Source organism: Stenella coeruleoalba (genome assembly GCF_951394435.1).
Source record: "Stenella coeruleoalba genome assembly, chromosome: 6".
NCBI lineage: Eukaryota > Metazoa > Chordata > Mammalia > Artiodactyla > Delphinidae > Stenella > Stenella coeruleoalba.
The window spans coordinates 127,694,850-127,709,517 of NC_137151.1; the positions used below are offsets into that span (position 1 = coordinate 127,694,850).

Here is a 14,668-nt window from a genome sequence, read left to right on the forward strand (position 1 = left end):
TCGGGTCGCCAGGGCCACCTTTAAAACATGCCGTGCTGCTGAGGAATCCTCAGGTGATTCTGGGCAGGATGCGCGGCCGGGGTTTCGAGAAGAGCTGACGGGTTCTGGAATGTGTGCCCTCCCCCACCCCGGGCACCCTCTGCTGACCCATTTCTCCTGACCCTCATTTCTTCCCTCCGTCCATTCATTCAATCCCTGAACAAAACAAACACACCCTCCCCCTCCCCTCCCCCTCCCGCCTCCCCCTCCCCTCCCCCTCCCGCCTCCCCTCCCCCTCCCGCCTCCCCCTCCCCTCCCCTCCGCCTCCCCCTCCCCTCCCCTCCCCCTCCCCTCCGCCTCCCCCTCCCCTCCCCTCCCCCTCCCCTCCCCTCCCCCTCCCCTCCCCCTCCCGCCTCCCCCTCCCCTCCCCTCCCGCCTCCCCCTCCCCTCCCCCTCCCGCCTCCCCCTCCCCTCCCCCTCTCCCCTCCCCCTCCCCTACCCTCCGCCTCCCCCTCCCCTCCCCCTCCCACCTCCCCCTCCCCTCCCCCTCCCGCCTCCCCCTACCCTCCCCTCCCCCTCCCCTACCCTCCGCCTCTCCCTCCCCTCCCCCCTTTCTTCCCCTCCTCTCCCCCCCCAGAAGGTATGGTGTCCCACAAGACTTCCTCCAAGCTCCACTTCTCAGTGGAGCTTTGCTAGGTCGTAGCAGCCGCACAATTCATTTTCTGTCCTAAGAACCTAATTCTGTGTTACTGATCACTTTCAGTTAAAGAAAGTAACCAAGATTCTCCAGAAAGCTGGCTGGAAGATTGCAATTCTCTCTTCTTTCAAGGAGAGCGTTCTGTGTTTTCACTTGTACCGTGTTTAATACACGCTTTTTCCGAAGTTTATCTTACTGTTTCACGAAGAGCGTGTCCACCGGGATTAGCACTTGCACCGGGGCTCATCGGTCCGCTCCCTGGCAACGCTGTGCCGCTGGCGAGGCTCTCGCGCAGCCGGTACCTCAGAGACCAGCCAGGATGGCACACAGGGTTCCTGATGCCACCTGTTTGGGAGGGAGTTCAGCTGATTGTTACAAATCACACGTGTCCCTTATAAGAAAATGGAAGATGGGGAAGGCCTATAGCCAAGAATCACCACCCAGGAAACAGCCAAGCACAGTGTTCTGAATATCCTTCCACCCTTTTATCTGTTCACATATATTCACTAAACACACCTAGAATCAAACCACATACATTTGTAGTCTGTTTTTAAACTTAGCATACTGTTGAACATGTTTCTGTATACTTTCTCCTTAAATTTTTAATGACTACGTAGTTTTCTAGTTTTCAGTTTCTTTGTGATAAATCTTTGTACACATTCTGGATTTTTCCCTGTAGGTGGATATCTGGAGCTGGAGGTTCTGCGTCAGCGGGTGCTGTACGGCCCTCGGGGAGCCCCACAGAGGGCAGAAGCGCTTTACACCCCCCACAGCACCTATTATGGTTTCTAATGAAATCTCCAGTTTGATAGGCAAAAGTTACGCTTTTTAGACACAGTTTTATCAGACTTAACTATTTTGGTTTTGTTTTGAGGGGTTTTTTGTGTGTGCGTTTGCTCTATTTTTTTTTTTTTTTTTTTGGTAAAATAGATGCAGGAGAGATTTACCACGTTAAACACTTTTCAGTGCGCAGCTCAGTGGCACTAAGTCCAGTCTCGTCGTTGTGCAGCCATCACCACCGTCCATCCGTGTCACTCTTCATCTTGTAAAATTGAAGCTCTGTCCCCCTGAAACGCTGACCCACCCCCAGCCCCTGGCACCCACCATCCTTCTGTCTCTGTGATTCTTCTCCTCTGAGTACCTCAAATAAGTGGAATCACACAGTATTTGTTCTTGAGCGAGTGGCTTATTTCACTCAGCCCCGTGGTGTCGAGGTTCTCTCGTGTTGCAGCACGTGTCACAACTTCCTTTTCAAGGTGAATGATGTTCCACTGCATGGATGGCCCACACTTTGCTTAGCCCTTCAAATGCTGAGGGGCAGATGGGTTGCTTCCACAGTTCAGCTCTTGTGAGTGGTGCTGCTATGAACATGGGCGTACAGACGTCTCCTCAAGACTCTGCTTTCTTTTCGTTTGGGTGTATACCCAGTAGTGGGATTGCTTAATCACGTGGTCATTCTATTTTAACTTTTTGAGGAAGCTCCATACTGTTTTCCACAGTGACTGTACCATTTTGCATTCTCACCAACGGTGCATGAGGTTTCTAATTTCTCCACATCCTAGCCAACACTGGTTGTTTTCTTTTCTTTTTCTTTCTTTTTTTTTTTGATAGCAGCTATCCTGATGGGTGTGGGTGGTACCTCACTGCGGTTTTGATTTGCATTTTCCTGATGGTCAGTGATGTTGAGCATCTTTTCATGGGCTTATTTGTATATGTATGTCTTCTTTGGAGAAATATCTATCCAGGTCCTTTGCCCATTTTTGAATTGAGTTGTTTGGTTTTTTTGTTAAGTTTTAAAAGTTCTCTACATATCCTGGATCTTAGTCGCTTATCAAATATGCAATTTGCAAATTTTTCTACATCATATTAGAAGTTAAAAAAAATGGGAAGTTGAGAGTAAGTATATGGTATTTGAAGTGAAAAGAAAAAGCCAGGAGATGCTGGAGACATCACAGAAAGTGACAACTTACAGTGAAGAAAAGGACAGAAAGTTTATGGCAAGCACAGTCAGGGATTGGACACCTGGACAGGCCGTCGGTGTGCGTTTGTGCCACTTTCCGCGACCCCATGGCTCTCGGGGGCAGGTGTGTCCCAGCACCTGGGATGCTCCGGGCACCACTATGGAAGCAGGGCCAGGATGCCAGGTGAGCCCAGCCTTCTTGCTGCTTATGCTGCAGTAGAAGCTCGAGGATAAACTAGGGAAAGCAGAGCCCTTAGTGCCCAGGAGAGAAACAAAGCAGGCAGGGGCGGAGCGTGGGTGCACCCTTAGACAGGAAGGGGTGGAGATGGACCGGCACGTGCAGGGGGTGCAGGGGCCTGGAGGCTGAGGACCCAGAGCCGGGCGTGTGGGTGGGAGGAGAGGGGACGCAGGGGGTGGGTCCCCGGGGAGGCCCTGGCCCTCCTGCGCTCAGGCCCCTCGCAGCGAGACACACGTGCCAGCCATGTCAGCCGTTGACCAAGGAGGCCGCTTTAAACTCTCCTGTCCTCGACTCCTGGGTCACAGTAATTATGGGCTTTTATTTTCAGCGAGATTTTGACTAGTCTTTAAAAGAAACATGAAGAACATCTGTAGGTGCTTCCCAGCTGTTGTTACTGGAATGCTTTGGAATGTCCTTTGCACATGTGTTACGCTTTTGTGTGTGTAATTTTGTAGTTTATGTAACTTGCCACCGTGGCAGAGAGGAGCCCAGCCCTTACTTGAGGGCTTTTTCTGGTGACAGTGAAAATCAGGAAGAAATGTTTTCCTGCTTGGCTCCTGGTCTCAAACCCCTGCCTGGGACTGAGCCTTCTTCAGAAGTTCCCGTGTAGACTTCTGCCATAACTTCACTGTTAAGCCTAAAATATCTTTTTCTAAAATAAATTTAACATTACTGATTATGAAAGATACATTCTTTCTTACTGTTCTATTTTTAGATATTTATGTTTCCTCATAATTATATTTTTTGCATTTGTTTTATCCACTAATATGTGGCCTTATGCTTTTTTGCATGTTTTGATATTTGAATCTGATAAAGTTAGATTTTTATAGCCGAAGAAAAGCCTTTTTTTCCCCTATTAAAGTAATTTTCAGTTAAGACAACTCAGAATGACTTTAAGGCTCTAGACGTTGCTTTCCTTCTGGAAATTATGTTGGAACATGGACTCTTTTAAATCAGACACTAAGTCAAGGATAGTCAGTTTTATAGCTGTTTGCTTCTGGCTCTGATTTATATCAATTCTATGTCTTTTAAAACCGTATAAAATAGTAGAAACATATCCTAAATGTAGCGAGGAATCCAAATTGTATTATGAAATGAAACCATAAATTTTACATAAGTACTGAGATAAAATTTAACTTGTTAGCATATTAACATAAAGAATAAAAAAAGACATCTTGAGAGACTTTGATACACTCTTGCTGAGAGCACAGGCTTCTACGAAGGGTCTTCAATTTTTCCTTATTTAGGGGAATCAGATTAGGAGACACCTAAGAGCACCAGAGGAGGGCAAACTTGTTTCGGAAAATTGTTACTCTAAGTTCTGGAAAACTAAAGTTTGTTTGTTTTTGTTTTTTTAAATTTTTATTTATTTTATTTTTATTTTTGGCTGTACTGGATCTTCGTTGCTGCGCGCGGGCCTTCTCTAGTTGCGGCGAGCGGGGGCTACTCTTCGTTGCGGTGCATGGGCTTCTCATTGCGGTGGCTTCTCTTGTTGCGGAGCACGGGCTCCAGGCACGCAGGCTTCAGTAGTTGTGGCACGCGGGCTCTAGAGTGCAGGCCCAGCAGCTGTGGTGCACGGGCTTAGTTGCTCCACAGCATGTGGGATCTTCCCGGACCAGGGCTCGAACCAGTGTCCCCTGCATTGGCAGGTGGATTCCCAACCACTGCGCCACCAGGGAAGTCCCCCAAAGTTTTTATTGCTGCAGATTTTCTACAGTTTAGAAACTGATGCTGTTATTTTTAATTATTCAAGTCAACTGACTTTGTAAAGTTATAGTATTTCGTGTTGATTTTTTTTTTCTTTTTCACTGTAGAAAACTTTTTATGTATTTTTTTCAAATGATAAGATTAATACATGCTCACAGTAAAAAATTCAGTCAGTCAGTACAGAGGAAAACAGTTAAATGTATTATTCTCCTACACCCAGAAATAATGCCTGTGACACTGTGGTCATGTTACCCGTTTAATCTTCCAGACGGTCAGCCGTGTGTGTGCACGTGGGGTGCAGGCCCACAGTCCACGTCACACCCGTCCACTTGATCATGTAAGCACTTCCCAACGTTTGCGCGTTTACCTGTTTCTCTTTTTACCTCCTGTAGTTTCTGTGCTATGAATCTTGACACCATGTGAATTGGTACCAAGATAATCGTTGTAATATGCTGATGGGCATAGCACTGTTTTCCTCTTATAAAATATGTACTTTTTTTTGGTCTCAGTTGCCTTTTTGGCCTAAATTCAACCATGTATTCTATAAAGTTCGTGTTCCCTTACTTTTTGTTGTTGTTGTTTGCCATATTCGTGATTCAACCATGTCATTCTTTTATTTTCAACCTTTCTGTATCATTTGCTTCAGCTGTGTTTCTTGTATACAACCTAATGGCCAACACTGAGTGTTTACCACATTCTGAGTGCTGTTCAGAAGCACTTTGCCTGTACTATTTAATTTCCTCCTTAACCATTAGCAGCATTATTATTAGTTTTGTTTTATAATTGAGAAAACTGAGATACAGGGAATTTTTAAAACTTACCCAGTACTGGAAGTTCCAGCCAGGACAATTAGGAAAAAAAGGAAGAGAGTAAGAAAAAATGAAATAAAAGGAATCCGTATTGGAAAGGAAGAAGTGAAACTATCTCTTATTTACAGATGACATTATGATGTATATGGAAAATCCTAAGGAATCTACAAAAAAAAAAAAAAGAACTATTGGAACTATTAAATTCAACAAAGCCACAGGATACAACATTAATATACAAATATCAATTTGTATTTCAATACACTAGCAATGTACAATCCCAAAATAAAATTAAGAAAACAATTCCATTTACAGTGGCATCGAAAAAGAATAAAATACTTAGGAACAAATTTAACAAAAGAACCTCAAAATTTATATGCTGCCTGGTAGTCAACTACTAATTTCTTGAAGGGGAAATCTGTAGTTTTAACCCATAAAAAGAGTTTTGAAAAGCCAGTTAGTCACCTGTAGATTTTGAATGAAACTTTTTATTTATGGGAAAAAAAATTCCAAAGGGAATAGCCTAGAAAGGTCTTTTCTTTTCTCCTTTGCAGTATAATTATAAAAATAATTGCAAATTCTCAAGCACAATAAAATTCTAATTAAATTACAATTCACTGATTTTTTTTGTTTATATGGTCAAATTATCCTCCCTTTTGTATTGTCCATCCATTTTCCTGTTTTAAAACTTAAACCACAACTGTAGAGTGTTTATGTTGAATCCAGCTACAAAAATATTAACTATTTTTTACATTGCATTTTTTCCTAAAAACTAAACACAATAATATATGTAAAGTCCTAAAATAATTGAATCTTTTACATTTGTCTACTAGAAGTACTGATTTGTGATAGAACCAGATTTCATGTTCTCTGAAAAGCTCCATTAATTAGGGGGGGAAATGCCTACATGCTACTAAAAACAAATTCAATAAATCCCACTCTGTTTCTGAAAAACATGATCTTTAAAGATGAATTTTAAATGCCAGAATCAAATGTCAGGAGAAACAGACTTTTCTTTTTTTTGCCTTCAATGAATAGCTAAAGATTAAAAGAAAAGATTTGGTTTAGAGAACATATATTTTTCACTGGCATTTTAGGATGGTGTTTACCAAAATGTCATAACTGCTTATTTGCAACTGTTCCTCGTGCTTCTAGCAAAGGGCGGTGAAAGGAAACATCGAGCTCAGCTGTGGAAGCCCAGGAGTTTTGCTTTGCATTTCATCCCTCCACTTCCCACCCCTGCTTGGGATGGCCCAGACCTAACCATCACCAGAGACAGCTCAACTCAATTCCAAACACATATTATGAGCAGTGAAACTGTGAAATTATGAGCAGTGAAACTGTAACTTTAAAACAAACAAACAAAAAAACACCCTGTGCACTGAAAACTGTAAAACTACTGAGAGAAGTGAAGGAAGATCTAAATAAATCAGTGGAAAGATACCCCATCTTCATGGATCAGCAGCCTTGCTGTTATTAAGATGGCGGTGCTCCGCGGCTGACCTACAGATCTGTTGTGATCCCTGTCAAGTCCCAGCTGGCTTTTTTACAGAAACTGACAAGGTGATCTGAAAATGTATATGGGAATTCAAGGGACCTAGAATAGCCAAAAACAATCATGAAAAAGAAGAAAGTTGGAAGAGTCACACTTTCCCGTTCCGAGGATGACTAGAACGCAACAGTGATCCACGTGGTGTGGTGCCAGCAGGACAGAGGTACAGACCACCCTCCGTGCCTGCAGGCCCCACATCACACATTCAGCCGAGCGCGGATGCATCCACGCACACGTGACCCGCAGACATGGAGCACCACTGGGGACTTGAGCATCTGCAGATCCGGCTCTCTGTGGCAGTGCCCCTGGATACCGAGAGGCGACGGTATAGGTCAGTGGGATAGAATTGAGAGTCCAGAAATAAATCCTTACGTGAAGTCGGACCCCTCAAACCGTGCACAGAAAGTAACTCAAAATGGATCAGTGACCTAAATGTCAGAGTTAAAACTATAAAACTCTGGGGAGAAAACCTAGGAGTACATTTTCATGCCCTCAGGTTAGACAGTAGCTTCTTAGATATGACGCCAGAATCACACGTGACAAAAAAAAATAAATTGGATTTCATTTAAAAAAGTTGTGCTAGAAATAATCCTGTCGAGAAAGTTAAAGGAATGAGAGAAAAAATTACAATTACACATCAATAAGGACTTCATCTAGAAATATATATATATTTTATATACAAATTTATTTGGCTGCGTTGGATCTTTGTTGCTGCGTGCGGGCTTTCTCTAGTTGCAGCGAGCAGGGGCTACTCTTCGTTGCGGTGTGCGGGCTTCTCATTGCGGTGGCTTCTTTTGTTGCGGAACACGGGCTCTAGGTGTGCGGGCTTCAGTAGTTGTGGCTCGCAGGCTCAGTAGTTGTGGCTCACGGGCCCTAGAGCGCAGGCTCAGTAGCTGTGGCGCATGGGCTTCCTTGCTCTGCGGCATGTGGGATCTTCCCGGACCAGGGCTCGAACCCATGTCCCCTGCATTGGCAGGTGGATTCTTAACCACCGTGCCACCAGGGAAGTCCCTAGAATATATTTTTTAAAACAACTCTCACAACTCAATAATAAAAGACAAGTAACCCAGTTTACACTGTTGCCCAGGGTCACATGGCCAGAAAGCTGGCACCCGGGAACTCACTCCCAGGTGGTCCCTTTTCCTTGAACAGCTGTTCTCTTCTCTTCTCTTTCCAGAGCCCGTTTCTCTGCGTTGTGCTCCTATAGTACAGAGGCAGTTGCTTTATTAGCTGTTCTCTAACTGCATGATGAAATTTTGGCCGCAGTCTCATCTGCTGAGAGGCAGCGCTCTTCTGCTAAGTGTTCATCTGACTTTCTTTTCTGTTTTTTCCCTCCTTTTATCTTGAATGTCTTTGGATATTTGCAGGATTGTTCTATTTTGGTCACCCATCTTTGAAGCAGTTCAGCTGTTCATGGATTAGCTGTTTTAAGGGGGTCTTGTATGAGTGCCTGGTTGTAGAGTTGTGGACCTTTGGCATTTATGTAAGACCTAAGGCTTGGGGGGAACTCAGTTCACCCCTCATTTTCAGTCAGCCGAAAGCAGCAGCTGGCCTGGGTCTTTGCACGCGGTCTTTCATCCTGGCCTGCGGGTGCCTCATGTGGCTCCGCCTCCTGTGCCTCTCCAAGCCAGAAGGGCCGGGTTTGAGTTCTGCCGCCGCCGCCTCTTCCCCTCCTTTTTGCAAACAAGGGGTGTAGGTTTCACCCCCAAGCTGTGCGGGTCGCGTGACTCAGTGCTCTGTGAGGCTTTCTGCTGAAACCTGTGCCCTGGCGTCTTGTCGGGGCGGGCGGCGTCCCACGCCCTCCCACGCCCTCGGGCTGGCTCTGCTGCTGGCACTCCTCCCACCAAGCTGTGATTCAGGCTTTAGCAGTTTCCTAGTTTTGCTGAAAATGGACTTTACATTTTTGTTTCTTATCTTCTTTCTTGATCTTCAGTGATTCCAGCAAGAGATTGAGGAAGTGACAGGCTACACTGCCTTCTCAGAGGAGTCACTGAGCACCCCTTCCCCCAACCCCTCCCCTCCTGTGTCGCCCCCTCCTGGGATTCCTCTTAGACACGTTTGTGGTTCCCACGTTCCTGAGTCTGAACGCTTCTTCATTACTCCATCTCGAGGGAAATGCCTCCATTTATTGTCCACACCCATGCAGGTGCACGTCTTACCCGTTCAGTTCAGGCCTCCTGGTGACCTTTAATTTCTGGAGTTATCTTTTTATTTCCTCCTTTTATTCTTTAGTTGCTGTTTTTCTTCTTCGAAATCTTCTCATTTTACGAATACATTGACCTGTTCCATTGGCCTTTCTGAGGATCTTCGTTATTCTTTTTAATGACGTTGTTTTGGTTTTGGTTACCACATCCGCTCCGTTCATCGGGAATTCATCTGTCTGCTTTCCAGGTCGACACCTCTGTTTCAGGAGTTTGGTGTTAAGCATCTGCTCATTCCTGGTTGTCCGTGTATTTTTGCAAATGAAGGTTCAGACTGCTTGGTGTTGGTTCCAGTGACCTTTTTAAAGGCACAGTTTGATTCTGTAGGCAGGTCCCCTCTGTAGGGCCCTGGCTGGGGAGCAGGCAGTCTGCACAGGGGCATACACGTCAGGGCAGGCAAGCCAACCAGACCCTTCTGTTGACGAGGAGGAAAGAAAGGAATCACCCGAGACACTGGCTGCTCTAGGAGATTCACCGCTAAGATACACCCTCCGTTTTATTTTTCCCTGATGGTAAGTTAAAGACAAGGGATAAAAAAATAGTGGGTTGATCGCCCAGCTACTAAAACTCATCAGAAGTATCAGGTTGCTTCCTTGGCTGCCGCCATGGGACATAAACTACGTAAGGATGTGGTGGGGACATGCGGCCTCTTTTACCCAGGTCACCAGCGCCCTCGCTCAGGTGGGAGGAGACGAGATGGTCCTTCCCGGAGCTGGGAGGGGGGTTCCCGTCTCTCTCCTTCTGTGCTCACACCTCAGCCCCTCCCCCCTCCACAGGGTCTTGTTAGGATGCTCATCACGGATTCTGCTTCTCTGCTGTCGCCCTCTCCCCCTGCTCGTGAGAGCACCCCGCAGGACAGACGTCTACGTGCCCCTCTGTTTAATGCGCACTGTTCGGCGTTTAAGCCTCATCTGGTCACGAGCTTCTGCCGCCGTCACGTCGCGGCTGTTGTGCTAACTGTGCGCGTTTGGACGAGCTGCAGGAGGCTTGCTGTGGATTTGGCTTTCCCCCCAGTTCTGGAACTCTCTCCTGCCTAGGCTGTGCACGCCGTGGGCGTCGTCCAGGGTCTGTGTGCCGAGTTATTCAGGGTCTGGGTCAGGAGACAGAATACACCTGCCCTGTGAACTGGGAAATGCAACAATTGTTAACTGGTAACAGACAGTAACTATGAAGCGGGGAGGGGAGCCCGCAGGATGCGGAGCAGGGAGTGCAGTCAGCTGCCGCCGCCCCCAAGCCCAAGGCTCAGACCAAGGGCCCGAGGAACAGGCTGCGGGCAGGAGCTGCCCAGCGGTGGGACCGGAGCTTGAGAGAGAGTCGCTTCTGGGCCTCCTGCACAGGCCAGCAGCTGTGAGCCCAGAGCCCAGAAACAGGGAGAGAGGCCCTCTCTTCCTGTGCTGTCTCCAGCTGGTCAGAGAGAGATGTCTGCAGGTCCTGTCCCAGGGTCACAAAGCCACAAAGAAGGGCGGGCTTGGAGCAGAGGGGCAATAAAGAGATAACTAGCTCACCCGTACTAACAGGGTCTTATTTGGGGATTTAAGCTGTCCTGTTTCCTCGAGTAGTTTCGGGGAAGCTATTGTAGGAGGAGCTGGGGCACCAGCGGATCCACGGATGTGTGAGCTCATTTGGTGCCTCTGTCCAAGGACACTGTGTCCCCTCCCTGATAAGCACACGTAGCAGTGATGTCTTCATGTCCTCCAGCTTCACACAGCTCCTGTGGCCTTCAGCGCAGGAGGGAGTGGGTCTCTGGTGATACAGCATTTGAGGAATATGTGAGAATCTCAGACTTGAGTATGAGCCAGAGTGAGAGGGAAATGCCCGTCAGAAGCGCGGTGACCTTTCAGAGCGTCCCGAATGAATGTGGCTACAGTTTCCTCTGAGCTCGCAAGATTATCTTCATTGCACAGTCTAATATTATAAAAGGAAGTTCGGGGTTGATCTAATCATTAGACAAGAAAAATCTCAAGTCCTGAAGCTAGCAGTGGAGATGTGAGTTTCAGTCCAGCAGCAGAGACGGAGGAGCTGTGGTTTGACAAATGAGCTGTAGACGGGCACATGGAGCAACGAGCTGCAGGACAAAGTCAGGCTTTTCAAGAAGGATCTTCCCACGCTGCTAAGACAGAGAAGAAAGAAGTACTGTTAGCGAAGCTGCTGTAACCCATTTCCATCCAGACAAAATCTTTAATGGTACTTCTGTCTATGTAGATATTTAACAATATGCTTTATGTCTAAGCTTGGAGAAGAGCTCTGCCGTTGTGACCAACTGGAAAAATGGAAACACTGAACAAAATGTCTGTAACCTGTATTGTACTTTGGTTGTGTTATTAATGCTGTGTCTCCTCTGGCTTGGTGTTTGAAGCCCCGCCCTGGTTTGGGCTGTGAAGTCGGTCTCTCCATTGTTGTCTGTCGGGGATGCCGGTGCTCAGACGCCCTCCATGCTGGTCAGGCAGCCTCATTCCCTCTGACCATCCGCCCCTGTAGGCACAGACCGTGCAGACTGCAGTCCGACTGATGGTCAGTGTCTGTATTTTTAGGAACAGAAGGTAAGCTCTGAGTATGGAAGACATGAGAAGGCAGAGATGGGCGTGTGACAGATACAAGGGACACAGAACAGAGCTGCCATATTGCACCAGCCAAGTCGTGGTTGTGACGCTCCTGTAAAAATTGAGAGGAATGAACCTGTAGAAAATTATCCTGGCAAGTAATGTTGAAATACTCTTAAACTACACTGTACAAAACATAGTCCGCATCTATGTGTTTGCATAGGTGTTGACAGGAGAGAGAAACCACTGGCTGCCTGCGAGAAGCATGCTCCCCGTGCAGAGTCCAGGGGCTCCCTGCCCCGTCTGCTTCCTCTTCTGCTCCAGGCAGATGAAACGAGTGCCTCTTTCCAGACACGTGTCAGGAGGAGACTGTGCACACTTGATGAACAAGCACAAGACCTGGACGGACGGTCCTCGGGGGTGGGAGCTCTCTCTGTGCACAGTTAGAAGATATTTTGTGCAGTGCTGACACCGTTGCGCGTGTGCAGACAACACACCCGGCTTGTGCCAGGCGTCCCGTGGGGCAGTGTTCATACGTGGTTTCGTGACAGCCCCAGAAAACCCTTTCAGGGTAAGAATTATTTATTTTTCAAATGAGGAAAACCCAGGCCCAGCATAGCCACCAAGCGGAAAGCCAGGATTCCAACTCCAGGTCTGTGCTCCTACGGCCGCATGATGCAACTTGTTCCTTGGGATGAAACCAAGGCGCCGGAAGGTATCTCAAGAAAATCCCTGGTTCCTCATCCACGTCAGGCAGAGGGTGACCAAGCTTGGTCAGGTCACTGTCTCTGCCGTTTTGGCGCTGATCGGGCAGCACGCCAGTTCTTTCACCTTTCATCATCTTGACCATCGATGCCTCTCTATATTTTTAGCTGATGTCTAAATTGTCGATTAAACTGTTTCTTCTAGTTTTGTCCTCTTTAGGTTTGGAAAATAACCGTTCAGCATCTTCCTAAAATTCTTCACATGCCCGGGAACTGTGCGTCTTGTGTCGCTGCAGGGACAGAGGGCCCAAGGGCAGCTGGGAGCGGCCGGAGACTCGCAGCTCTGCCCTCCCGCTTCGCTTTCCCGAGTTGCGTGCAGCCCACGGAGCACCTCACCCACACCTGATCCTTTTGCTCAGGATGGATTGCCCTGTCTTTTAACAAATGACGTTGGGTTGGACTTCAGTACCTATGGTCATAATGGAAGGGGTTGTCCCAGTTATTATGGGATTGATTCATTAACAGACATCTCAGTGCCTGTCCTGTAAATTACTTTGTGCGCCAAGAACCTCCTGACGCTCTTTTATAATTTAAGTATCAAGAACCACCTCGTATTTTTTCCCCAAGGAGAACTCATTCTATTGAAAGTCTCTACACGTGCGGTGAATTGTTAATTATTGAACAAAATTCAAGATATGGTTTCTGCTCTCCCAAAACCTGTGGTCTAAAAAAGTCTCTCTGTCTCTCATGTTGAGCACTTTGAGAAACGATTGTTTATAAACTGGAACGGGCTGGTGTGTGCATGAGCGTCAGGCTCTCACGGAGACCCACGTTCTGACCCCAGGTCCCTGCGTTTGCACAGGTCATGGGCTCCAGTGAGTCTATTCCGCGTGGAGCGCCACGCTGGACTTGGGCTTTTCCGGTGTGTTCTGTTCTGGGTGACCTTTCTGAAAGGGCCCTTGACAAACTGGACCATGTCTGCAGGAGATGGATCAGGGGAGGATTTAGGCAAAGGCATTTTGGCCAAAGGCTGGGAACTCTTTCCAGGCAGGGCCGTCCAGCGGTGGAACCAGGTGCCTTGTGCCCTGTGCGTCCTGACGCCTCAGAGCAACTCTAGAAGGATTCATGTAAAAGGTGAAAGGTCAGCTTTCAGGAACTCCCAAGGATGTTTGACCTCTTATTTTCCTTGTGGTGACTTTCGTACCAGGGTGTCACTTGCACAGTGAGGTGTGCAGCCCTTCGTGTGCAGCTTGGTGAGCTGACGTGTGTGCACTTGCTCCCCACCCCTGGTGGAGATGGACCCCAGGCTCCCTTGTGCCCCTGCCAGCCACTTACAGCCCCCAAATAGCTGCTGTTTTGATCTTTAGGACTATAAAATGGTTTTGCCAGATACTCAGTTTGGTACAGAGACAGTCATATGGTGTGTGCGCTGACATTTATCAGTAACCAGTATTGCTGCATGAAGCATGAAGCAGTGGTCTCTTTTTTCCATCACTGGGTCATATTCCATCGTGTCAACAAACCATATATCGTTTATCCATCCAGTTTGACATTTCAGCTCTTGTCAGGGTTTGCCTATAAGTGAAGCTGCTGTGAACGTTCTCAAACGTGTGTTTCGCTGTACGTAAGCAGACACTTCCGTTCAGCGTACCCCGGGACTGGGACTGCGCAGCCGTAGGGCAGGTCTGGCCGCCGCTTTCCCCGGGAGACCTGCAGACCTGCACCCACATCAGCCTGGACGCGACCTGCATGCGGTTCCCCACGTTCTTGCCAGTGTCAGTATTGCCAGTCCTCTCCTCTTTAGCATCCTGGAGGGCGTCTGGTTGAGCCTGTGTTCCCTGACATCATGCTGTGCGGCTTTTCTTACTGTTTATTGGCCATTTAGATAATGCTGTTTTGAAAGTGCCTGTTCAGCTGTTTCTGCCCACTTCTGTTTAACTGGACTGTCTACCTTTTCCTTACGATTTGTAGATCTTTAAATATGTGTTGGCTTCGTGACCTTTGTTGGACTTTCGTATTGCACATATTTTCTAGTTTGTGACTTGCCATTTTCCTGTCTTAACAGTGTCTTCTGATGTACAGAAGTTTCTGATTTTCAGGTGGTCCATTTATCAGACATTCTTTTGTGGTTAAGTCCTTTCTGCATCACGTGGTTCAGTTCTCTGGAACCAACAACTGTTCCTAGTTAACTGCCCCTTCACAGAGAGTCTGTGCGTTTACCTACAGTATGTACATGCGTATGTATAGATTTATATCTATATTTATATCCCCCCATGCAGTGGTG

At 47.2% G+C, this 14,668-nt stretch overlaps 1 protein-coding gene across 6 annotated transcripts in view; it reads left to right on the forward strand.

Annotated features, from left to right (window-relative positions):
• FARP2 (FERM, ARH/RhoGEF and pleckstrin domain protein 2) overlaps positions 1 to 14,668 on the forward strand; it is a 92,966-nt gene that overhangs the window by 18,753 nt on the left and 59,545 nt on the right. The window contains exon 1 of one of the 6 annotated variants that reach the window (XM_079923729.1): positions 10,941 to 12,458. The exons of the other annotated variants lie outside the window; for them this stretch is intronic. Coding sequence (XP_079779855.1) covers positions 12,375 to 12,458 — 84 coding nt within the window. The 5' untranslated portion in view covers positions 10,941 to 12,374. Of the gene's footprint in view, positions 1 to 10,940; positions 12,459 to 14,668 lie in introns of those variants that run through there. 6 annotated transcript variants of the gene reach the window in all.